We start from the raw sequence: 26,799 nt of genomic DNA, 5'->3' as shown, positions 1-26,799 counted from the left end.
CTCCACTAACTTCACTGTAAAAAAAATTCGTAGAAATTGCAGCTGAGTTGCCGGCAACCCACCGCAGATCTAAACCTACGCCATCCACCGGCAAAATTTTGTTCAAAGTCAAATGAACATTAAACATTTACAAGTCTTTGTCTTTACAGAGTAAAACTAAAAAACAGCATCAAGCAAAACATTCTGGGAAACAAAATCTGAAGCAAAAAACAGCAATAGGTTGATGATGATTTCTGATTCCCAGAATGCTTTGCATGAGGCTGTTATTGTATAGTTTTATTCTGTAAAGTTAAAGACCTGTTAATATTAAAAATGTATTTAACTTCGAACAAACTCTTGCCAGTAAATAACATAAATGTAAATCTACGGTAAATTACCGGCAACCCAGCTGCAATAACATTGAAATTTCTACGGACTTTTTTTACAGTGTTGCTTTGGATTAAAGTGTCTGCTAAATAATTAAATGTGAATATTAAAAGTGTTATACTTTTAAACCTAAAATTGTAATGGTAATGTACCACACTCAAAATTTTTATTTTTGACCCATAATGGGTAAATATTGGACAGAACACACCGCTGGGTTAAATTCAAACCAATGCTGGGTTGTTTAACCCAACTGCTGGGTAATTAGACAAAATGGTTGCATAACAACCCAACAATGAGTCATCTTTAACCCAGCATGTGCTCCGTCCAAGCATGTATTTATTTACCCATTATGGGTAAACAATAACCCAGTCATTTTGAGAGTGCATATTGCTAATTCATACAAAAGTTTTAAATTGGAACCTGAAAAGGAGAGCATTTAATTTCACGAAGAAGTGGGGAATGTCTACTGTTTGTTGATATAGATATGAAATGATTTCTCCATTAAGACATGCACAAATACTGCTTGATCCATTTGTTGTCAGTTGCCTTGATACCGGATTAGAAAACTTCCAAATTTGGTATAATAGAGGAGCAGCTCAGAGAATAATGACGCATCAAATAAAGAATTTATCAGAAAGCTTTACCCAACACTCCCTGCCCACTAAAAGGTTGTTTAGTACTGTAGAGAGTTGATGTATTTAATGCCGTGTTCCTGAATCTCTGTGCCCTCCTAAAGGAAGGTGCCATGTGCAGGAGAATATCTTTGATTATAAGTGTTACAGTAACTGTTAGCCAGATAGTGTCTACTACTTTAAGGTTAACTCTGAATCTACTGAATCCAATTTTATGTACGTGAACAGCAAGATACATATCAATCTCCCACAGACCAGTTCCCACGGGACATACCCACACAAAAATCCCCAGCAACTGCGTTCTAGAAAAGCTGGCTGAATCTCGGTTTTGAGTTGTCTGAAAGGCAGGTGCTTTCCCACACAGAGTGAGGTCATCGCTACGGAAGATTTGAATGATGACCTCAGTGTGTTAACTCGCACAGGGGACCCATAAAATCCACCAGCCTTCAGCCCGAAGGGAGGAACACACTGATGGAGCTCGGGATCGGTAATCTGAGGAATTTGATTTCTTTCCATTTCTCCTCTCCACAGACAATCTTGGCTGACTACAGCGTAAAGCGTCCCTCCCTGATCTATCGACTTCCCAAAAATAATCATTATGCAAAGTGTTCATCACAGGCTTTCGCTAGTAAATGAAACCTATTGTGCGTTGTTTCGGTCTAATTCTCATTATCACGGCAGAATCCAGCAGCGTTTCACTCGCCGAGTGCAATCTCCTCAGCTCCTCCTTTAGGATTTGGTGCTAAGAAAACAATCCCTATGGAACGCCTGACAAGAAAAATGTCCCGAGGAGAGAGAGAGCAAAGTACAATGACGAGTGTGTGCGTGCGTGCGTGTGTGTGGAGTGCAGAAAACAGTTCAGAAGCAAAGTGGGAAGGACATCTGAGGGTCTTTTACTCCCTGGGATATAAGCCTACTTTTTAACATTTACCACAATCATTCATTTTTTTGTACCACCTCACATTTCCCAGTTTCCAAAAGTTTTCTTTCCTCTCTCTTCTTTCCCGTTTTTTCACTCATTCCATTTACTTTATTGCTGGTTTGGATATTTTCTCTATTAATATATAATTCGCTTTCTCATTACGCTCAATCTCTGAGACATAAAGCAGTGGTTAGAAAAGTCACTGTTTGCCTGATCAAACCCATATGCTTGGACCTAAAAATATGTACATAATCAAAAATATAATCTGTTTTTTGGTATTGCGCATTGAAATGTTTGCAAGCAAGCAAAAATCTACTTAAAAAGCCAATGTTCTTGTCTTCACTGATTATCCTGATTTTCCCAAACTCTATTTTCATTGACTATTGCTCCTTTTAAAAAAACGTATTGCTGATCCAGAAATTTAGCATCAAGCATCAAACATTACCAAGTCTCCAGGAAGTTATTAGGTTTCAGTTTTTGTATGTTATCTCATTACAGTTATCTTATACTGTTCAGCCCAATGGGGTCTTCTTTTATTTTTTTCACTAAACCTGTCTGTTAACATGTAAAGGCAAAGTAATCAGATCTGCTAGGATATGAAATATTATAGAAACATATCAGAAGATCTCAGAAAAAAAAATCTTCAGCAATTCCTTGGAAGTCTAATGTGAAAGTACATTAATCTATAGTTGCATTACCATGTCCATACAAAATGACATCACTGAGCATTGCCCTTCATTTGTAAACAGAAAGCTTTTCAAACTGACAAGATATAAAACTACCCCTGAGCTAACTAAAAATTGATCCATGATTTGCCAAAACATTAATCTGACAATTTATAAGATACAATGGGATAACCTAAATCTATCTATGACCTAGATATAGCCTGGTGCTCCAAAAATAGCTGAAAATGAGAGCATTATACGACAAGGAAACGTTGACAGATATGGACAATCAATTAGGAGACTGTGACGATGTTTAATTTGGCTGAATGCGAACAAGCGCAGCATGTCAATGCGGAGTGAATGCGACTTGATTGATGGGGCGTAATAAGCAGGATGTAATAAGTTACTGGTCCTTCTCTATAGATAGCGTTTGAAGTCAAGGTGCACGAGTTTACAGTGAAAGGAAAACAGAGAAATACGATACTGATATTTACAGTCCTCGGTAGTATAAAGTTGTCCCCAAAAAGTCCGATACCAAGACAGCGACCTATTCAACATATATACAGCCTTTCTAGTGCTTTTTAGTGCTTTCTAAGCTTGTATTGAGCTTGAACTATAGCGTTCAAGAATATCCCAACGTCGATACCGTAAGCGTATGTTTACTATAAAAAGTATCGTTGCGTATTCATGCGCGAGGGCCTAACAGATGAATACCCAGTTTCAAATTACATTTTTATTAAGCAACTGGAGTAGCACACTTCGACATTGTGCACACAAACTCGTAGATAAACAATAACAATAATTTCCATACGGTTTCGAAAATAAGCTTTTACTTACCAGAGATGCGAACAGGACGTTCCGCGTAAAAATTGGCAGCTAATTTACAAGTGTGCGTAACGAGCTGAGACGATAAATGGAGAGATGTTGCGTGTCCGTTGCGCGAAATGAAGGACCCATGAAGATGAACATTGTGCAACACCATACGATACTCACGTCCCCCCTTCTTGTCCTCTTCGCCCCCCTGTTTCTATCCGTCTGCGCAGTTGTTTTACATCAAAAGCATGGTCGTACATTGTGTACCCAAATAGCCACAAGCCAACTATTATACGATGAGGGAAGACGGAGGAGAGAGATGATCATGCTGTATATGCTCGGTTACTGAGCTGATGCCCTCAACTTGAGCTAAATTTACCCACCAATTACACGAGAAAAGCGAAATGTAAACACGCGTATCGGACCGCCTGCATTTAACACCCTAGCGGATGCTGTTTTATCGACAAAATCAAAGACCCAATTAAATAATGATGAATAATATGAACCGTAAAACGTAACGTTACGCGTGTGTTATATTTACGTTAAATAAAGTATACCCGAGATGGCCGACACTGAAATGATAAACAGTGATGTAATTCAAATTTATTATCATTATTAGTCACCCTGCGCCATCACACTTGAAAGTTATGTTATTTTATTTGAGGCGTTATTTTTTATTAATATTTGATATTTTGCTATATTCACACTGTGCACTTTCAGAAATGTTCATCCCCAGTTTGTCTGCGAAAACACGCAGGTACAGTCTGCAGCCAACACCTATTCTGTATCATTCGTAAATACTTACAACGTATTACAACATGCGACATAATAATATAGGGCAGTAAATACGCGCTACTGGTAGTGACCTATGGGTGGCGCAATCACACTGGACAAACCGCAAAATAACCTCGTTATATAACAAATACAGTACTGTGCTATCCATTAATAACATAACCATAATGTTGTTTTGATGTACGTTATTTCAGGACGTTAAAACAAAAAATGTTATATTAAAAATATGAATTTAAAGTCTAAAGGATTTTCCATTGAGGGAAATGTCGAGTTTGGATGGCTTTAGAAAAAACTGAGAAAAAACATTTATGAATTGGCAAATGATTTACGAGAACATGTAGAGAGAAGAGGTCGTTTACTTTGTGTGTTTTTGGTCACGTTTGGCACTACTTTAACAAGTTTGCACTTCAGCCTGGATTTTAAGAAATTAAACATTTTAAATACAATTAACACACACTTCTTAAACTTACAATTTGTTGTCCATGTTCACTTCTATCCAAAAATGATGATTTACAATGATTAAACTTCAAAAATCATCTTTCAGATTACATCTCAAACATCTTTACTGAAACTGTCTCATAGGTACCAATATGCCATACTTGAAAGAGATTATATTTGTGTAAACATTCTCCCAAAAATACTGAAACGATGTCTCTTTCACTCGGGATATTAAAGCGATATACATAATAATATATATATACATAAAATAAATACAGAAAAAAGAAACAATGAATGAAGATATGCTTTCTACCACTTTGTCATATTTTTCGCGTTCATTTGGCGCTCCGCAGATCGATCACTTCAACGTCGTAGTATCGCGAGAGCGATTCGAAACGTGTTCTTTAGAATCACTCTCGCGGTATTTTGATGTCATATGATCAGTCTGCGCAGCACCGTGTAAAGCCGTAATTTAGCTGTCCGGATGACGTCAAAGTACCGCGAGAGCGATTCGAGAAATCTTACCAAGTAGTCAAATTTCGACTCGCTCTCGCGATACTTTGACGTCATTTGCCTGTCAGTTCTTGTGGTGCCGCATGAAGTCGAACACGCCTATCCACGCGTAATTTCCGGTCTTGAAATAATGATGGCGACCTCCATCGACCGTGGTGTGTGACAGTACGGTCGGACAAATCAACAAGAATTTTGTGGTTATCTCTTTGCATTTTATCCCAGTGTAGTTTACAAACATCGTATGACTTTAAGTATTGGTAAGTTTCTGTTATAAGTCAGTCTTGCTGTTTTTAGTGGGCATTTTGATGTTGTGTATTCGCTCTTGGCTCATGCACTCATGCTGCGACATTAATCTTAAGTGGGAGGTATCGTGATTCCAGGACAATCTCTTACTTAAAGCATGACCCTAAATATGAAGCAATTTGTTTATATTTTGACAATAAAATCATGTGTCAAGCGATAACGTAGATTTTTGTCACCCGTCCACATCAAGTCATTACAAATTGAGCTGTCATCTTGAAGTGTGTGGTCGTATTTGTCAGACTGACTACTTTTGTAATAAAACATTGCCCGTGTACAAACTGTTTGCTTTTTCTTACAGAACATGAACCTGCACAAATTGCCCTTGCGATTGCGTCCATCAGTAAGTGTCATTGCGTTTGTTTCATTGTTCAGATACTTCATATATAATATTATTAAAGCATAGTTAAATATAGTGCATATTAAATAGTAGTTGAAATATTCAAATCATCAGTAACACAGAAGTTAAGACATCTACACACAAGTAGAAATGGCCAACAATTGGAGGCGGTTGCTGTGGAGACGGCATCAGCAGAGCCAAATCGGCTTTCAGTCTTCAGAACTTCAGAGCAAGACCCAGCATGTCCTTAAAACTCCATCCAGTAGTAAAATATCAATATGGTAACATGCTACAAACCATTCAAATCACACTGTTAACTAGCATTTAACAAAAATGTCTGGTAAAATGGCCCATTCAATTGCATGGATGATTATACACTGAGGTGTGGTATAACTTTTTGCTTACCCTCTGTACTTTCTTTTTTTATCAGGCATGCCATTCAAATCAACATGCTGGGCAATACTACACCCTTCCTCAGACTCACATCCCCACACTTTTCCCTCATGGACTGCCTCCACGGTTCCAGTTGCAGGTACAACAGTGCGGAACAGCAATTTAAGTTAAAGGTGTAATAAATCCAAAGTCTAGAAGCAATGACTTGTGATTGTTGCTCCTTGGGAATCTGAGGTTTGCATGTTGGTGTTTTTATATGTTTCAGATGAAGACATTTAATGAAGGCAGTGTGATGGTGAGGCATCCAGCACTGGAGCTTATCTCATATCTTAAAAAAGCTGACTACAGCAACCCTGCTCTTCGTTATGTACTTTGTATCCTCACACAGTCATTACATTCCTATTTCCTGCGAGTTGTTTCTTTAGCTTTTGCTTCATTGTGTCTGTTTCCTTGCAATGGCTCCAACATTAGTCAGTATATCACTTAACAATGTGTATCAGATGGACTGACCGGTTCGGGAAAGACCATGTCATTGTGTCATGCCCTGCATTACTGCTACACTCAGGGCTGGCTCATCCTGCACATACCTGATGGTGAGCTCTGCATAACTTCATTCAAAGACAGAATATGCTAGAAAGTCTGGAGTCTGATTATGTTTTCTGCTTTCTCTTTGTAGCACACCTGTGGGTAAAGAACTGTAAAGAGCTGCTGCCTTCTTCTTCCCGCCCTTCACGTTTCGATCAGCCACTCCAGGCATCTCAATGGCTAAAGAACTTTAAAATGACCAATGAGCGCTTTTTATCTAAGGTACGAATAAATGTGGTTATTGTGAGACCTATTTCTTTGCTAACGTTACACTTACTAGATATGTTGGTAATTTTTTTTTTTAGGGCTGCAAAACAACTAATTGTTTGCGGAATACAAGTTTTTGTTTACATCATCTATGTGTGTGTGTACTGTGCATATAATGTATATATAAACATTAAATTATACATGCATGTATAATTCTAAGATTTAATTCTAAGATTTATATATATATATATATATATATGTATTTATAATTATATACAATATAAATAACATTTTAATAAAAAATATATATATACACACATACATTTTTTTTTAAATATATACTTGCGTGTGTGTGTCTGTGTGTGTGTGTGTGTGTGTGTGTGTGTGTTTATTTATACATAATTATTATACACCTGACCGTACACACGCATATATGATGTAAACAAAAACTTTTATTCTGCAAACGATTAGTCACGATTAATCGTTTTGCAGCTCTATTTTTTATCTGATATGTTAAATTCACTTTTATATTTTTGAAATAAATGGACAGATAAAGACAACACAACGTTATGTGTGGACAAAGAGAGAAAGTACTGAGGAAGGACGACCTTTAGGGGAGCTTGTTGATCAGGGTGTAAATCATCACATTATATCTTTCCATTGGAAATAACTGTTACATTTCTCTAGATGCGTTTTTGTACTTTGTTACTGTGATCTCTTGTGTATTGGACACTTCTCTTTTGTATGGTGGTTTATCAATAGTCTGTTTATCATTTACTCAAACAGGGTGTAAATCGAGTTAAAAGCAGTAGTGATGTGGTGGGTGCGGTGATGCGAGAGCTGAGGCTACAAGCAAGTGCAGAGGGGACCTTTAAACTGGCTGTGGCTGTGGATGGAGTAAATGCTTTGTGGGGCAAAACATCTCTTAAGAAAGAGGACAGGACCGTGGTACGTTACTGTAGATTTGCATATGTATATCTTTTCACCACAGTTTACATTAAAAATATAGTCCTTTATTGTATTTCATCAAAAATAATTAATCAGTATACATTTTAGATACAGTTTCAAGTTGTGTGACGTCTGACATTTATGTTCCTTTTTATAAAGTGTGAGCCGGAGGAACTGACTCTGATTCATAATCTGAGGAAGATGTTGAAAAACGATTGGGTAAAAGAAGCTCTAACTAGATATCATACTTTAGTTTCTTTAAAATCAGTTGTTTACATTCATTCTGCTCTTCTTTCATAGAGTGGAGGTGCCATTCTCACAGCTATGTCCCAGACAGGGTCACTTTTCACACCACGGTCTGCTTACCTTCCCGCAGAGCTACTAGGAGAGGTCAGACCAATAACATCATAGACCGTAAAGAAGATGAATGACCTGTCTCCATAGACTTCCATTGTAAAAAAAAAAAATGAAGCCAAAATATCTAAAAAAAATAGCAACTTGCACCAGTAATGTCCTTTGAAGGTGGTGAGGTGGAGCTGCAGTATCAAGTCCTCACCCTTTTTCCATTTGACTCCATCTCAAACACACAAATCAAGTTATCACACCTCTTTTTAATAACATCTACTTAAAGTTTAAACCAAACTTATTCGAAAAACAAACACTTTTTATTTGAAATGTATTTTTATTTTAGTTTAGCTAACATCCTAATCGTTTACATGGAAAGGGTGGAGTTTATGACCTATAATGCAGCCAGCCACCAGGGGTCGATCAAAATGTTTTGGCTTCACTTTACAGGTTGTGTGTGGCACACACACTAAACTACAGAGCAAATTTCCAAAGTTAACAGAGCTTTGTGTGTTTATTTTCTGTTGCTTTTACAATTTTGCAAGTGCTTCATCATCAGTTGTTAAATTCCCTAACATGGTCACCTGACTGGGGCATTGTGCATAGGTGTATTGTCCAGATTTGTTAAAAGGGCTTAATGTATTTGCACCCTCTCTTTGTCTCACTGTTTTTGTCGTTGCCTCTGTTTCTCACTTTCAGGAAGGGTTTGATAATATGGAACCATTTGTTCCCATATCTGTTTCCACCTACGATGAGAAGGAGTTTGAGAGCTGTTATTTGTACTATTTAGATCGCAACTGGCTGCAGCATCCACACAGTAAGTTTATGTATATGCTAAGTTATATTAACATGCTAAATTATGACCAAAAACAATTAGCTTGCTAGTGTCTCATTTTGTGATTGGGATATGTTTTGACATGACTTAAAACAATTAAATTTTTTTATCAGGTTTAACTGAAGAAGGAAAGAAAGAGCTCATCTTTCTCAGCAACAAAAATCCATCCATCCTGGAAAGATTGTGTGCTTTTTTGTAATGAACTTGTCTCTTTTTCTTTCATGCACCTGTAAATCATGTGAATTCCTCAATAAACTATTATAAGCATGCAGCATATTTCATAATAAAAATGTTACTGTACAAAAATCTACAGCCTTTATTTCCTTTACAACTTATCAGCCATTAATCATTTAAAAATATTTTGCGAAGGCTTTCGAAATATGTGGAGATGTCACGTGATGGAAGCAGTGGTCATATGATCTCAGCCTGTCAGAGAAACCGGAAGTCAGTAGCTTACAGTTCTGCGTGATTAACTGTTGACAGCATATAAACAGTGTTCTGAACAGACACGACTATTTTCCTTTAAGCAACATTTAGGAGACAATATATTTTAACATGTAATGATAGTTATATTTTCGGCGTTATGACTACGCTGAATGGATTTACCTTATAAGGAATACATCGTGATCACGCAGTGGATGTAAACGTTGCTGCTGTTTACATGTAACAGAAGGACCGCGTGACAAAATGAGAGAAGTTTTCATTCTGCTCATTGTTGGAGTTATCAATATTCTAAGAGGTTTGTTTACTATGCTGGTATAAAATCAGATTATTACTATCTGTCAAACTGTCTTACTTATTTGTATTTTCATGTCTTTATCTCATATAGCTGATAATTACAAAGAATGTCAAGCACTGAACTTTAGTCATGGCTCGGTCGTCTGCGCGTGCAATTCTACATATTGTGACTCGGTTGGACGGGTTCAGTTGCCAGATCCGGGTCAGTTTTTGTCGTTTGTTAGCAGTAAAGCTGGCAGCAGACTATTGAAGAGTCAAGGCCAGTTTCAGAAGAGCAGCACAGGAGCAGGTGAATGGTCTGAAAGTGTTGTCTCTTGGACCATGATGTCTAAATGAAATAACCCGTTAACATTAAAGGTGCCGTGTGTAACTTTTTAAAGTATCTAATGACAGAAATGCAAAATAATATACAAAACTATATTATCAGTGGTGTATAGACCTTTTAAAATGAACCGTTATGTGTTTATTACCTTAGAATGAGAAATTTTTATCTACATACACTGAAGGTCCCCTTACATGGAAGTCGCCATTTTGTGCCCCCATGTTTCTACAGAAGCCCTTAACGGACAAACTTTTTACTAAGTTGTCTCCGACGATGAAATGTTTGTCCGGTGGTGGCTATCGTAGCTTCTTTATGCATTTCAAAAGCATGGGTTGGGCAGTGGACTGAGCCGTTGGTTGCAATTCGCAACCTCACCACTAGATGCCGCTAAAATTTACACACTGCACCTTTAAGTGCAAGACCAAATATTTCATTTTTTAAGCTTTATCAATGGTTTTGAGTCGCACCCATGTGTATGCATTATATTTTCAGTTGTGTGTCATACATGCACACCCCTTTCTTTCCTCCTTTACTGAATTTCAGCTCTCAGGATTACTCTGAATCCCAATCAGAAGTATCAGCGAATTAAAGGATTTGGGGGAGCCATGACAGACGCAGCAGCTATGAACATCCTCTCCCTGTCCCCTGGAGCTCAGGACCAGCTGCTCGCACAGTATTTCTCTCCAGATGGTGAGAGATATCTTAGAAAGGGAAAAATGTGTCAAATGTATGCACAAATATAATATTCCTGCGGCTAGTCATAGTAAAAAATAGTGACGATTTTTAACTTGCCAAGTTATGCCAACCCTCCATAAATATTAAAACACAAAGGTCACATTTTATTTTTCACCTGTTTATTAACATACACAATTTACCAACTCACCAGAACAACATGTTTGGAATTGAATACTTCTATTTAATGCAATGTTTTTAAATCAGGGGACGGGGGCCCACTAGGGGGCCTCAACATCTTTCCAAGGGGGCCTCAAGATGACTTAAAATGATTGATTAAATAAATGGCAATTTTTGTAGCGAATATACATCTCCCTCATCTCTTCTATATATTTGGTAGAAATTGTAAGTGCAGGCCCTTCAAATATTGTTGTGGGCAATAGGGGGGCCTTGAAGAAAACACAAGGGTAAGTATTATGTGATCGTAGTCGGGATGACAGGTTGTTGGTAAAGCACATATGTGTTGAAACACAATAAAATGTAACATTCTGATTTTTGTCTCATATTCATCCTTAACATGTCTTGTCTCCACAGCAAACAGAGCAAAGTTTTACTGTCCAAATACTTATGGAGGGCATTGTATATAATCCATTACAGGTATAGAGTACAGTGTCGTGAGAGTGCCTATGGCGAGCTGTGATTTCTCAACTCGTCTCTACACATATGCTGACTCTCCAGGAGACTATGAGCTACAAAATTTCACCCTGAGTGAAGAAGACATTCACATGAAGGTATGGCATTGCTTGAGTGAATTTACATTTAGGCATTTAGCAGTTGCTTTTATCCAAAGCTACCTACAAAGATATGGAAAAAAGTTATTTATCATAGGGAGGCAATAATATAAGTTTTCACTTTTCCAAAACAATACATGTTGCATATTGTATTCATACAGAGCCCAAATAATCTAATATTTTTGTTATAATATGCAACCAAGCTTACTGCATTAAATCCTTTATCTTACCATGCAATGCACTTGGTTTGACCTTTCATTTACATGTGGAAAATATACTGTCGAAGAAAATGTACTATACAGTATATTGGTCAGTGAAAAAAAAAACTGTTTGGCTAGATGCAATTTTTTTAAAACATGCATCAGGTTTATTTCAATGCACAGTGTTTTTCACAGTGTTAATTTTATGCAATAAAAATATTCATTTGCAGCATTTTTATGAAAGTTAAGACTGAATGGGCCTGAAAATGATGTAACCGCCAATTGTGCCAAAGAATGAGAAATATTAAATATTTTATCCACCTTGATGGCATGTAAGCATACTCATAAAAAATCATTTTAAAATATAATTTATTAGTTATTTCTAAATGTCAATTTTAATGCGTTTTTGTAATATTTGTTCTGATATATGTTGAAAACAGCTCCGTTTTATAAATAATCTTTGACAAATGATGTAAAAATGTATGTAAAAAAATCATATTACACTAATCTAGTTGATTATATTTTTTCCACATTCTTTTATGAATATATTTATATTTTAATTAAAAAAAATATATACTAGTAACACCAGTTGACACACAACCTGTTACACCACATTGACATTTTTACAATTATCCCCCAAATATTCTTTCAAAATGAAATAAAACCAGATGTTTTAGGCTTGGTCCTCAAAAAAAAGAATGCATGCAAGTAGTCTGCAAATTTATTTTGAAATTTTAACCCTTTTTTTAATTGATCCATATAGACAGTTTCAGCAGTAACAACATAAACAAGCGGCTTTCGTGGTCAACACGTAACTTCCGGTAAACTCTGCTAAGAATAAATAACAATTTTTTTTATTTATATAACAAGAAAAACAACACATAGATTACCTAGGAAACCAAAACATTTGTTATTTTCGACGAGACATTTGTTCAAGAGGTCAGTTTAGCAACTAGCCAGACCATAAAAAAAAAACGAAACAGAAAGTAAAGTTCGGATCCAGACGTGTATCGCGTCAGCGTACGTGCGTCCGATGAAACCGTCTATAGACAAAAAAATTAACATCACGTCATTGACCCATATATATTGTGCTGCATTCAGTATACTGGTATTAACAGCCATTATTTCACAAATGCTCTGGCTCAGAATATCTGTTTATATATTTGAAATAGTCAGTCATGTTTTGCTATATTAAAGGCGGAGTCCACGATGTTTGAAAGCCAATGTTGATATTTGAAATCACCCAAACAAACACGCCCCTACCCCAATAGAATCTGGACCTTCTGTTGATAGACCCGCCCCACACATACGCAACCTGCCATTTGATTTGATTTGATTGGCTATAAGTGTGTTTTGGTAGTTGGCCCGTCTCCTTTTCCAACGCGTTTTTCAAACATCGTGGACTCCGCCTTTAATTAATTTCATTATTTTGCCAGATTCCCCTGCTGCAGCGGGCCCAGGCTCTCTCCGCTCGACCTCTATCTCTGTTTGCCAGTGCCTGGAGCGCCCCTGCCTGGCTGAAAACCAATGGTGCACTAATAGGAAAAGGCTCCCTCATTGGAAAGCCAGGAGGAAAAGAGCATAAAACCTGGGCTCAGTACTATATCAGGTATACTTGATCACAGTATTGAATGCCAGATACATGACAGTAACAAACACACAATACATTTAAATTTAGACATTAAGGTGTATTCTCTTGTCCTGCAGATTTCTTGAGGAATATGGAAAGTATAATCTTTCATTCTGGGCATTGACTTCAGGCAACGAGCCAACCGCTGGTCGAATGACGAATTACAGCTTTCAGGCTTTGGGATTTACTCCGGAGACACAACGCGACTGGATCGCCCTGGATCTCGGTCCAGCGCTCCATTCCTCACCATTTGCCAAAATCCGCCTGATGATTCTGGATGATCAACGACTTCTCCTTCCATACTGGGCCAAAATTGTAAGTAGATAGGATGGGCGAATAGAAAGAAGGGTTGATGATGTTAGGCTAAAGTGCCTCTCTCACTGTTGTAGGTTCTGAGTGACGTACACGCTGCGCGCTATGTGCATGGTGTTGGCGTTCACTGGTACTTTGATCATATCGCACCTCCTGACATCACCCTAGGAACCACACATCATCTCTTCCCAGAGTATTTCCTGTTCGCAACAGAGGCGTGTTCTGGATGGAATCCGGCGGATCGGGGTGTGCGTTTAGGCAGCTGGGACAGAGCAGAGGACTATGCACATGACATCATACAGGTGCTTATATTAATATTTAATTCATAATAAAGTTTTGTTGAAACATATACTGAATATAACTAAAGGTTTACCTTCAGGTTAAGGTTTATAACTTATCATTGTATTGCCTTATCTCTTGCATAGGACCTGAATAACTATGTAACAGGCTGGACAGACTGGAACTTGGCACTCGATCAGGGTGGTGGGCCAAACTGGGTGAAGAACTTTGTGGACAGCCCTATCATTGTGGACCCGAGTAAAGACATCTTCTACAAGCAGCCCACCTTCTACAGCATGGCCCATTTCAGGTAAGATGCATTTAAAGGTCCACTGTGTAGATTTTTAATGGAATCTAGTGGTGAGATTGTGAATTGCAACCAACGGCTTAGACCACAGCTCACCTTTCCCTTTCGAAACACATAGAGAAGCAGCTTTTACTGGCATACATGTTTAGTGCTGGACAGCCATAGCTGGAATTGAATTATAAACTTAATAGTAGGCACTTGGCTTTAATTTAGTTATAAATGGGTTGTGTAAAACTGCTATGTTTCTTTGAACTCGGTTATATAATCCAAATACAGCAGTGGACTTTCCAAAAGGTTATGCTGAACAAAATGCACTTCTTTTTATTGAATTAACTATTAATATATTTTCAAATCTAACAGCAAGTTCCTGTGGGAGGGGTCACAGAGAGTGGGCGTGTCCATTAGTAAGAGCACTGTCCTGGAACTTTCGAGTTTTATCAGACCTGATGGTTCAGCCGTGTTGATCATTCTCAACAGGTAAGAACGTTCGGTTATCATACAGGCTTAACATGTTATACATTATGATGGTATGTGCTGCTTCATATGAAAACTTTATATAATTTCTGCAGGTCGGAAGAGGAGGTACAGTTTGAGGTTTGGGATCAAACGCTGGGCTTTTTGACATCAACCGCCCCATCTCACTCCATCCTCACTTTGCTTTGGAGCAGACGCTGAATGCAACCCAATACTGGGTTAATTGCTTATACATGGACCATAAAGAGTAACTCGGCCAAATCATTTCAGTTGTTCTTTAAAACGCTAACATTTTAAATGACTGTATGATTACAGCAGGCACTGTTAACATATGCTAACATATGACACTCAAATGATCAATTGTAGCAATTATTGTAATTTATGGATGAAGATAATTATTTACATTTTGTTTTAACAAATTGTTGATGTTTTAAAAAGTGACGACAATTCATGAGCTACATTGCACTGACGCTATGCACAATTCACCTTGAGCAATAAAAACAACAAAGATGTTTATGTAAATATTTCTATATAAGGGGGTCCTTAACCCTTTAACTGCCACACCAAGAAAAAGGCATTTGAAAAATTTTTTGTTTGCATTTCTTATCTCCTTATGTCACCACTTAACACAATCAATGTATTTTTTTTCAACACATCCCATAATTTTTTAAAAATCGGCCTCTACCAAACGGTTGATATGTCACTTAAAGGAATTCAAACACATACTATGGAAATTAGAAAATATGAACTATAATACTAATTTTTTACAAACATAATCCAAATAAAATGGTTTTGTATATTTAATCTTCTTTATTTATTGAAGTATAACATATTAAAATATTTCAGGTTTTCATTTTAACGCAGGACATGACATGTTTTCATGTTTTTTGCAATAAAAATGACCAAAATTAACAAAAAATAAGGACTTTCTGCATTTAAAACCTAAAATAAAAGAATGCCAAAGATAGTAATACAATGGCATATTAGTTTTTTATGATTTAAGAAACACACTGTCAAGTTTGGTAGTGCAAAATAATTTTTTTGTCTTTTTTTTAGATAAATTAAAGGGGTCATGGCATGAAAATCTGAGATTTTCCATGTTTAAGTGCTATGATTGGGTGCCCAGTGCTTCTATCAACCTAGAAAATGTGAAAAAGATCAACCCAGTAACTTAGTTTTGGTAAACCATTCTCTGTAAGCATGTGAAAAAACAGGTAATTGAAATGTGGCTCCCCTTGTGATGTCAGAAGGAGCCCTTATTATAATAATACTACCCCTTAATTTGCACTTTCCAACCACAGCACTGCCATTTCCAGTGTTTTAATCCAGAGAGGGAGAGACAGAGAAAATAATTCACAGCACAACTAAGTTTCAATTTCAACAAACCACCATCATTGTGATCGATGTTTGCACTTCATCCGCTCATTTGCATTTTAAAGGACACACCCAAAACTGCACATTTTTGCTCACACCTGAAAAGTGGCAATTTTAACATGCTATAATAAATTATTGATATGATATTTTGAGCTAAAACATCACATATGTGCTCTGGGGACACCAAAGATTTATTTGACATCTTAAAAAAGTCTTGTGACATGGCCCCTTTAACATTTCTTTGTAAACCAGCAATGCTGTGTAGAGTAAGCCAACATTGCAAACAATCCTTCAAACAATTTAAAACATCATTTAAGAAGTAATTATTGATTAATTAATGAGTAATTATGATTTCCATACATTAATTATATGAATTCATTATAGTTATTTCAAAAAAATATCCAGAAGTGGCAAAAAAACATACTTAAGAAATGATCTCAATATATTAAATAAGAAATAACAATAGCTGTGTAATATTCATAGCTGTGAATGATCAGAAATGTATATTTCATAGCAAATAGTACACTCTGACTGCAGAAATGGATGATCTGAAAACATTACCTTAGCTTTTCTACTTTTACCATTAAGTGACAAATCAACCGTTTGGTTGAGCATGTTTTTGAAAAATTATTCAAAACATTTGAAAGTTTTTTCATGGCACCAAGTAACATAATTTTGTAAAGTTAGGGCTCTTACAGTGTAATATGTCAAAAAAATATGGTTTCCTTGCAAAATTTCAACAAGAACAGTTCATATAACAGAAGTGATTTTTTTATTTCTAAAATCCACATAACAAGATGTGTTGTGACAAGTGCTGTTGATTGATACATTGATATCTAGTGGATTTTTTTGGCAAAACATATCTTAAATAAATAGTAGAGATGGCTCAATCAGCTTGAGTTAAGTTAGGTACTCATCTCAATAAAATATAGGGACTCAAAATGTGCTCAACCGTTTGGTTGAGCTGGCAGTTAAAGGGTTAAACATTACACAACACACCGGAATGCTTGATACTGATTGGTCAATTGTGCCATCCAATGGTCTGATAACCACCATTCGCATATCCAGGCTACGTTAACAGGGCAAATTAAAGGTTTCACATATATTTAAACAATAGAGTGCTTAATTTTAAACTCATAATTTCATGGAAAGTAACTAAACGGCACCTTGGTCAAAAATGAGATCATGATATTACCGAATACTCTCAGCACAAATTACATCTTCATCAAAAACTACCCTGTTTTGCATTCAAACTTGGGTTCCTTGTGGGTACGCACTCGGACCTGAATACAACTTGATTGTGGCAGTCACGTGGATCACAAAGCCCCTTAAAGGGATAGTTCACCCAAAAAGGAAAATTGTGTCATTATTTTCTCATCCTCAAGTTGTTCTAAACCTGTATAATTATCTTTTTTCTGATGAGCACATAAGAAGATATTTTGATACATGATGGTAACCACACAAATGAATGCGTGCAATTTAATGGGTACCATTAACTGTGTGCTCACCATCATTTATCAAAATACTTCCTTAATATTAGTTTTCCTACTATGGAAGTCAATGGTTACAATCAGCTGTGTGCATTTATCAAAATGTCTTCTTTTGTGTTCATCAAAATAATAAAAAAACTGGTTTGGAACAACATGAGGGTGGGTGAATGATGACAGAATTTCCATTTTTGGGTAAACTGTCCCCTTTAATGTGTGGTTTAGTTTCTTAATTTTTATACTCCGGCTTTCATTATTTGCAATGTTTCTAGTTGCATCTTCAGTAGAGATTTTTCGATTTTTTGGTTTTGCAAAAAAGCTTGCATACACTTAAAAGAGTTTTGCAGCAAAACACAAAATACCCACGTAATGACAAAAGTGACATTTGCAAAAATAAGGCATTTTAATTACCGACTAATAACCTTTAAAAGGAAATTACTGAACCTAAACATAAGAGCCTGTTTTAAAAGGTAATTTATAAGAAACATGTCAGATGTACTTAGAGGGTTTTGCATTTTAACTTTTTTTTATCTAATATGTGGCAAGATGCCAAGCGAAATAATGTAGTCAGCCCGTCAATATAGCAAAATAATCTCAATCCTCTGTAGGTTCCTCATTACCCTGTAGGGGTTTATTTTGCAATAGCAACCATGACTGTACATTTTCCCTTACATACGAGCATCTGAATGCATTAGTTATTGTGGTTATACCCAATGTAGGTAATCCTGTGTCATAGCAAGATCCACATATTTCCTGTTTTTATTGCATTTTATTATTAATACATCATGGTCGTACACATCATATAATATATATTTATATATACTTTAATATTTAGCGATTCAACATCATTTTCATTTTCAGTTTTTTTCTGTGTTCCTTAAATGAGTTTTCCAACTAAAATTATTTACATTAGAAAAACTGCAATAGAAATGAAAGTGAAAAGAAATTGAGCTACAGCAATTAAACAACTGAATGACGCCAATGGGTTTGTGATATATATACACACCAGAGATGTAGGGAAGAGATATAAAAATTCATGACTTCAGAGTAAATAATGAAAAGTTCTGATAACAACGAGAGGCCGGGGAGTAAAGCGACTTTCAAAGACACAGCACCCCGTTCCGACAAAAATTCACATTGAAAGATAAGAGGTGCTACCCAGGGTGTACAGTTGGTCACTATATGACGCGTAACACTGTACAATCTAAATATAAGTTGGGAGTCGTGCTGCTATAGCAACAATATATGTCTGACCCTACCCTCATCCTGCATTCTTTGTTAATTCAGGGTGCAAACAGAATAGGGTAAATGTTGTGAAAAAAACATAAACAGACCCAGAAATATGGTGGATACATTCGATGAAACTGATCAGGGCTGCGTTAGACAAAAGTAGTAAACAAACCATAAAATACATCAGTATGGTGGGACAAAGAGGAAAAACAAACATAGTCAAAGGGTGAGACAGTGGACATGTATAAATGTGTGCGTCTCAGAAGGACCATCTCTCCGGTGTGCGAGGATCAGTGTTTAGGGAGGAAGACTCTGATGATGATGACTGAGTGCTGCTGTCATCTCCGTTCAGGCTCTTCCTGCACACAGGACACGTGTCGTGCATTTCAAAGAAAGTATTACATATTAGTGACGTATAAGTATAATAAAATAAATAAATATATGTAAAGTACTAACTGTACACAAGGGTTGTAACTTAAAATCAAATCATTTCCTGTTCCTTTCCTTGTTTCTCTCACCATTTCAAGCCAGGGCACGATGCAGTCGCTGTGGAAGATGTGGTTACAGGGCAGCTGCCTGACCGGCTCACCAACTGTGTAGTCTTCTTTACATACAGGGCACTCCATATTGCAGTCTGCTAGAGACAGCATGCACAGGGTGAGAGTAATGCGATTGCAGTAGATAATAATTGCTTTAAATATGTATTACAATTCGTCTACGGACTAGCATGTGAATGGCTCCCACTGTGTCTTATATCCCAATTAAAACAACACACTGTGCAGTAGAGGTTGAAAGGAAAATTAAGAGAAAGAAGAGACTGACCAGCCTGTTCCTGAGTGATGATAATGGTGGGGAGGGAGGAAATTTTCTCTTTCTCTGCAGGAGGGGGACCTGTGTTCTCAAACTGACCCAATAACTGTGTGAGAGACAGACATTATTAGCATTTATACAGAAGAGTCACAAAACTAGTAACATTCACATGTGCATGATTACCGCTTGTTTAACTACCTGTGTGATGACTGCATCCAGACCCCCCTGTCCCCAGGCGTAGTCCCCTGGGTTTGAGTGCAACATGCCTGTCCTATAACACGACACATGCATATAAATGTGATTGCCTTTTTGCTTTCAGAAATGTTTTAAATACAGATAAAAATATTACATACATTTAACACATTTACCATATGGCATTATAACTGTAAAACCATGTCAAAGATTAAAATCAAAGTGATGTTCAAAATTTAGTCTGGATTTCAAAGACAAGGTCACAAATGATTAACACACAAAAGAAGATATTTTGCTCAATCATGGTACATGTAAGCACACAGCTGAATACCATCGTATTTGTTTTTCCTATTATTTAAGTCAATGGTTACAATCATCTGTTCTTCTTACCATCATTTATCAAATTCTCTTCTTTTGTGTTAATCAGAAAAAAGAAATTCATACAGGTTTAGAACAACATGAAGATGAGAAAATGATGACAGAATTTTCATTTTTGTGTGAACTATCCCTTTAAAGACAACATAAAAAAACAGTAAGAGTTTGGTTCCAAAATCCGATAAACGGCATTTAAAAAAAACTATCATATCTGGTCAGTATTAAAAAGTAAATTCTTCATTTTACACAAAGTCCGATATCTGCCTTGTTAATCTGTCACTTTCTCTCCCTTTTTTCCCCCAAATCGTGACAAACAGCACTCCTCCTTCTCTGCAGAATGCAATAAATCCGCTTAACCAATCACAACACACCATTCCATGCATTGTAAACAATGATGATCGAATCCTAGTTTTCTCATCTATTTTGTCCTTCGTGATCAACAAACAAAAAAGAACCTAAATAATACTTTTGATGGCATTGATAAACCTGTGGTGGTTTTCTGTGATGAATGCACATTTATATATTGATTCAATAGATTTATAGCATTTTGAAAAAAAAACTTGGATTTGCATTTTGTAGAAAAAAGTTTTTATAATAAATCTTTGAAAATCAAATTATGGATTTGAATTTTTAATGTTATGTTAACCTAAAGATGCAATGTGAAAGTTTGTAACAGAAAATTGTGGTTTTCATCTTGTCACTTTCTTGGTATAGAAAACACGTTTTTATAGAAATTATTAAAAATTGATTTATTGAGTTTTGGAACCAAAATCTTTAAAAATTATTTGTTTTTAATTTTTTTCTTAAAAACGAGCTGAAATAACAAAGGCAAATATTTAGAGGAAAATGTCTGCAAATTCAGAAACTGACTACAAAAGCATTATATTAGTCACAGTCCTAGATATTAAATGGTTACATTTGGCTAGCATGATAGGCCAGAGATAAAAAAATATCTTTACCATGACAGTGGAGGAGAACCTGGTACTCCTGAATTGGCAAAAAGACCTGCGAGAAATTGTTGTACTATTCTGGAAAGAGAGAAGAGACATAAGTGAGGAACTGATACTTGTGCTGGGGAATTCTGCTAAATTCCTTCATTTCTTGTTGACATTTCATGAAGTATTTTATAAATCAGCTGAATATTATATAGTGCATATGTAAACTTCAACAGCTGCACATTTTCATTTAATTTTCATTGCTAAACTTGCTAAGTCTGCTAAATTTACTTCACTGTTCCCGTTTCTTTTCAAAGATAGTTCACCCAAAAATGAAATCATTATTTTCTCATCCTCATCTGTATGAATTTCTTTTTTTCTGGTGAACACAAAAGAAGACATAGTAAGAAAAAACAAATGTGACAAAAATTCAATGGGTACCGTCAACTGTGTGCTTGCTTACCATCATTTATTAAAATATCTTTATTATTTATCACAATAGTTCCATAACATTTGTTTTTCTACTATGGAAGTCAATTGTTACAATCAGCTGTGTGCTACTGCTTACCATCATTTACCAAAATATCTTCTTTTGTGTTCATCATAGAAAAGAAACCCATACACATGAGGATGAGAAAATGATGACAGAATTATCCTTTTGGGGGGAACTATCCCGCTAAAGGCACAATATGTTTTTGCGCTAGAGGTCACAAAACAGCAACACTGGCATAATAGTTTTATGATGCCGTGAAGTCTGCACCTCCACTGTCGACGTTTGGCATAATGTAAGTACACAAGTAAACAAAATATATAAAACTAATAATGCTAAATATTTTTAAAACCTCCCTTTCCAAATTCCTCAGTCTACTTTGCACAGACTGTAGTGACTGGTCACCTGATTAGAGTTTGGTTTGAAAATGTCCTGCACCTCACTATAACCACAAGCTTCAGCTTTCAGGTGTAGTAAATGTAACCAGTCCTACCCATACCTGCTCCAAACTGGCAATCAGTCTGACATGAGTGTCGGGCACCCTAACAAATTGTGGCTAAAGGCCACAGCGTCTAGCGTATGTCACTACAGCACACTTAGATCGGGAAATGAGGTTCACACACTGCTTGGCTTTCACACACTAGATAGACTCCTTTACATAAACACTAACAATAGCGTCATTTTGGCCATATCAATTCGAGATTGAGTCAAATCATGAAAATGTACAACAATCTGATCGACTAGAACCACCTTTGCAACCATGACTTGAACAGGATGTTTTATAGTTGTGCGTTTTTTATTTTTTAATTGGCTATATATTTTCAGATGTGATAATGTAAACCATTCAAAAAATTAAACCTATCAAACAGAATATCTTTCTTGGTGGATGATAAAGTACTGGAAGTGATTATTAGGGCATAGAGATGATCACTAATGATTAGAGTGGACTTTGAGGTTTGTGACTTTACTGATCTACTTTATGCTCAACCGCATTAACATCACACAATAAATACATTTATAAAGCATATCAAGACCCCCTTAAAATGCAACATATGGGGCGGTTTCCCAGGCAGGACTTATCCTAGTCCCAGGCTAAAATGCTGCCCTCATTTAAAAACACCTTTTACTGAGATATCTTAATATATATCAGTGCCATTGTTTGGTCTCAACATGCACACTAGAATAGTTGTTGCAAGGTATATTTGTAAAAAAAAGACTTAAATGTCTTAATGTTAACTAACTAAGGCCTAGTCCAGGATTTATCTAAACCCTTTGGGGAAACTGCCCCATAAGGCAAAAACGTATGATCAAGTGAGAAACTGTGTTAGGGAAAAACCTACCCCTCAACGGCAGGAGAGCGATCCGGCCGACTGCTTCCTCTGGATCGGTATCTCCTCTGACTGTGAAGACGTGAAGGACGACCAGGACCCCAGTGCTCCCCTCCACCTAGAGGGCCAGCCAAGTGCCCACCAAGCCCACCTGGGACAGAACCGCCGAATGGCCCAGCTCCAAGAATCCCAGAGCCACTTCCACCTCCTGGGATTCGCTCGGATTCAGGACTGTCAAGTTCCAGAGTGAACGGCCTCTCCACAAACAACAGCTGCCATAGCTATGGTGGGAAAGAAATATTTACGAAGAGATGAAAAAGGTAATAATGCATTTTTATCCTGCCTGTTACAAAAATCTTGCCCTGCTCTTATTATGTACATACATGGCTACACAATTTGTACCTCAGACAAAAAGATGTTTTAAAAGGAAGGGCTTCACATACCTCGGCAAACTGTGAAGCCGTGTCATCAAAGTTATTTGAACTACTGTCCAGAAGACTGAGGGGAAAACAATCACATTCATGTCAGACCTGGCCACTAAGATAGCCAGGAACTACATTGCTGCATCATAACACTTAGCCCCCCATGTCCACCTGAGTGTTTTTCCTGTGTCCAGCATGTTTTCAATGGAAGTGCCAAGCTTTTAAAAAACGGGCGGTAGCTGAGCGCCGGCATTCGGTGTTTGAAAAATGTTCTTGAACTCGTCAATGTCACTTTCTACTCTGTCGTCCAATCACAGAGGAGGAAGGGCAGGACAAATGGCACACCCACCAACCAGCACATTGCACAAAGACTGATAAACCAGACGTATAATAGCAACAAGTGCTTAGCTAAAGAAACGCTGTCAAGTGCCAACAGTTGCCATTTTTAGAAGAGCGCCTGGCATTTTCAGCCACGTTTAAACGCTTTGGTGGACACATGGCCTTATCAACACACATTTTAGTACAGCTGATGGACACAACAAGAAAGAAATTCCTTTCCCCTTGATTTACAAAATGTTGTTTTAGACACAAATTATGCTGAAATTAAATGTAATTTAATGAGATCCATGACATATCTCTCTCTGCTTAAAGGATTAGTCCATTTTCTTAAACAAAAAATCCAGATAATTTACTCACCACCATGCCATCCAAAATGTTGATGTCTTTCTTAGTTCAGTCGAGAAGAAACTATGTTTTTTGAGGAAAACTTTGCAGGATTTTTCTCATTTTAATGGACTTTAATAGACACCAACAACCAACACTCAACACGTGACAGTTTTTTTCAACAGAGTTTCAAAGGACCACAAACGATCCCAAACGAGGCACAAGGGTCCCACCCAGCAAAACCACTGTCATTTTTGACAAGAAAAACAAAAAATATGCACCCCCAAACCACAACTTCTCGTCTAGGTCCCGTCGTGATGCGCCAGCGTGACCCTACGCAATACGTCATGACGTCAAGAGGTCACAGAGGACGAACGCGAAACTCCGCCCCAGTGTTTACAAGTGTTGAGAAAGAGGACCGTTCCGACGTTGTTGTATGTGGAATGATACTTATTAATGTCTTTGTGTCAGTTTATTGTTTAAAATGGTCCGCAAATGTGCATTTCATATATGTAACATGTGACCTCCCTACGTCACTACGCATTTACTTTAGGTCACGCTGGACCGGACCTAGACGAAAAGTTGTGCTTCAATAGTTCATACCTTCCATCCTTCCCGTCAAAAATGACAACCGTTTCGCCAGACAAGACCCCCACGCCTCATCCGGGATCGTCCACAGTCCTTTGAAACTCCGCCGAAAAAAGTGTTGAGCTAAGTATTAAATGTTGGGCTCCATTAAAGTCCATTAAAATGAGAAAAATCCTGCAAAGGTGAGTAAATTATCTGGATTTTTCTTTTAAGAAAATGGACTATTCCTTTAAAAAAACATAAATGTTGTAAATAACAGAATGTTGGCCTTCTCAAGCCAACATAATAATAAAATCACAAAGCCTTAAAAATTCCAGTTTTATAACCCTGCTGATTTTTTTATTTTTTATTTTCCATGCCAGTTTGGTGGTGCTTTAAATTCAAGAGTACATAGTAGATATAATATGTATTTACATTACTCCAAGTATTGAGCCATCATCTGGCAGTGCAGGAGTTGCAACATGCCATTAGATACAATGAATGAGGAAGTGCAGTACCAATGAAAAGCTCACCTTGAATCTTCTGTAACCTCCTCGATAAAGCCAGAATCACATCTGGGACATATATACTCCTAAACACAGAGCAAACCACAATGAAAACACAATATATGCATAAACAAAATAAAATAAGTTGATCACACTTGCACAACACTGTAAACAACAAAAATGTGTTTCTTTAAAAAACACACAAATTTGCGTAGCAGCAAAACACATTCATTTGAATTTTAAAGCAAAAAGCCTTGTAGGGGAGAGACACTCCCTGCAATATGGGTTACACCAATTTCTAGTTGATTCATCAGAGACTCCTTCCCTATTTTGTTTTCAGATTTGAACCAGTCATCCTATGGATCTCTAACAAAGGAATGCCAATGGGTGCTTATTCTTGACATGTATGAAACCAGTTTGTCACACTATGTACACTATACAGTAACGTTAGCTTGTTGTACAATGCAGCGTTGTCCTACGTCTCTTTATAACAACACAACAAGCAGGTGTTTCATATGAGTAAACAAGGGATTACATACTATACTCATTCTCATGGTTTGACTTACTGACACACTGACCAACAAGTAAAATTAACACTAACATTCACATATTTCAGTTATACGCATACAATGCGACATTACCATTGAGTAAAACAGGAACATTTCGCTTTCGCTTTAAAAAGTATTGCCTCTGTCTCCGGCAAACGAATCACATTCATAAATGTACTTCTAAAGGGTAACCACATAAAAATATAAACGTATGTAATCTGAATTCACGTGACAATTACAAATCTATACAGAAATACACCACAGAAACATAACCAAACAGAAGACTCTGCGTTCACTGGATTGCTGAATGAGTGTTAGCGTCTGTGGTGAACATAAACTGGTTAGTTCTCTCAATTGCTAAGTGGACCAGCACAAGTCCTCATAAAACAACCATAAACACACGTATTTTAGCGTGTATATATACAAACAAGAAGACACAACGGGCCCTTCACCCAAATCAGGCTGATGAACTGCTACGAGCTAGCATGCTAACTTTAGCACAACAGCGAAACCGGAGAAACCAGCGACACCACTGACGGAACTCGCCAATACGAAACGGCGGGCGCATTTCAACCGAGGGGAACTCACCGGTAATTTGGGGCTTACTTCACCCTTACAACAGTGACAGAAGAAGCGATGCGGAGGGACCGCCGCTGCCTCCGCCATGTTTTCCGTGAAACTGTCCCAAACAGCGTTGCTCCGCCCACTGCAGAGGGTGGAGCTCCGCTCTGACACGAGCTCTGTGAGACTCGATTCTTTTGGGAGAGTCGGATCATTCGGATGGATCATTGAATGTATCGGTTCAAAAGTTTATTTAGGAATAAATTATCAAACGCATTATCTATGTCAATACCATCGTATATATTCAGTAATCGTATAAGCACCACCTGATACGATCGCTGCATGCACCACACAGTACTTTACTTCATATCACTCAGTTCCCTGCAATGCATTAAATTATAATTAATTAATGCATTTGATTATTAATGATGGCACTTGTGTTTTATGTCACCTGTCTCTTGTTTTAAACTCTAAAAATTGCAACCATCGAGT

General features: G+C 37.1%; 4 protein-coding genes across 15 annotated transcripts in view; 2 read left to right on the top strand and 2 right to left on the bottom strand.

Annotated features, from left to right (window-relative positions):
• Positions 1-4,000, bottom strand: part of LOC129447834 (histone-lysine N-methyltransferase ASH1L) — a 28,514-nt gene extending 24,514 nt beyond the window's left edge. For 6 of the 10 annotated variants that reach the window (XM_055209738.2, XM_055209739.2, XM_055209737.2 and 3 more), the window contains exon 1: positions 3,423-3,999. The gene's annotated coding sequence lies outside the window, so the exon portion shown is untranslated. Of the gene's footprint in view, positions 1-3,422 lie in introns of all 10 variants that reach the window. The other 4 variants (XM_073871983.1, XM_055209735.2, XM_055209743.2 and 1 more) reach the window with 3 other exon arrangements.
• Positions 4,001-5,239: 1,239 nt separating this feature from the next.
• Positions 5,240-9,400, top strand: dap3 (death associated protein 3). Of its 2 annotated transcripts, XM_073871984.1 has the most exons (13): positions 5,240-5,398; positions 5,743-5,788; positions 5,899-6,020; positions 6,212-6,313; positions 6,440-6,548; positions 6,675-6,767; positions 6,851-6,981; positions 7,517-7,607; positions 7,763-7,914; positions 8,074-8,133; positions 8,215-8,304; positions 8,959-9,076; positions 9,208-9,400. In XM_073871984.1, the coding sequence occupies exons 2-13, from the start codon at positions 5,746-5,748 to the stop codon at positions 9,291-9,293; spliced, it is 1,197 nt and encodes a 398-aa protein (XP_073728085.1). In that variant the 5' UTR covers positions 5,240-5,398; positions 5,743-5,745; the 3' UTR covers positions 9,294-9,400. The 2 variants fall into 2 exon arrangements, with proteins under 2 accessions (XP_073728085.1, XP_073728086.1); XM_073871985.1 differs by lacking the exons at positions 5,240-5,398; positions 5,743-5,788 and having other exon boundaries at positions 5,943-6,062.
• A 134-nt stretch (positions 9,401-9,534) lies between these two features.
• gba1 (glucosylceramidase beta 1) lies at positions 9,535-15,335 on the top strand. Its single transcript, XM_055209727.2, has 10 exons — positions 9,535-9,833; positions 9,924-10,121; positions 10,698-10,844; positions 11,484-11,617; positions 13,254-13,426; positions 13,525-13,762; positions 13,837-14,061; positions 14,185-14,348; positions 14,706-14,822; positions 14,915-15,335. The coding sequence occupies exons 1-10, from the start codon at positions 9,782-9,784 to the stop codon at positions 15,018-15,020; spliced, it is 1,554 nt and encodes a 517-aa protein (XP_055065702.1). The 5' UTR covers positions 9,535-9,781; the 3' UTR covers positions 15,021-15,335.
• Positions 15,336-18,421: 3,086 nt separating this feature from the next.
• On the bottom strand, positions 18,422-26,491 carry rnf115a (ring finger protein 115a). 2 transcript variants are annotated; one of them, XM_073871981.1, is made up of 9 exons: positions 26,335-26,491; positions 25,226-25,284; positions 23,484-23,538; positions 23,053-23,321; positions 21,247-21,315; positions 19,919-19,991; positions 19,733-19,826; positions 19,437-19,547; positions 18,422-19,300 (listed from the first exon to the last, which is right to left on the bottom strand). In XM_073871981.1, the coding sequence occupies exons 1-9, from the start codon at positions 26,410-26,412 to the stop codon at positions 19,170-19,172; spliced, it is 939 nt and encodes a 312-aa protein (XP_073728082.1). In that variant the 5' UTR covers positions 26,413-26,491; the 3' UTR covers positions 18,422-19,169. The 2 variants fall into 2 exon arrangements, with proteins under 2 accessions (XP_073728082.1, XP_073728083.1); XM_073871982.1 differs by having other exon boundaries at positions 19,437-19,544.
• Between the last annotated feature and the right edge of the window lie 308 nt (positions 26,492-26,799).

This window comes from Misgurnus anguillicaudatus, chromosome 10, assembly GCF_027580225.2.
Source record: "Misgurnus anguillicaudatus chromosome 10, ASM2758022v2, whole genome shotgun sequence".
In the NCBI taxonomy this organism is placed as follows: Eukaryota; Metazoa; Chordata; class Actinopteri; order Cypriniformes; family Cobitidae; genus Misgurnus; species Misgurnus anguillicaudatus.
Note: the sequence above shows the minus strand (reverse complement) of the source record. Positions and strands in the feature narration are given on the sequence as shown.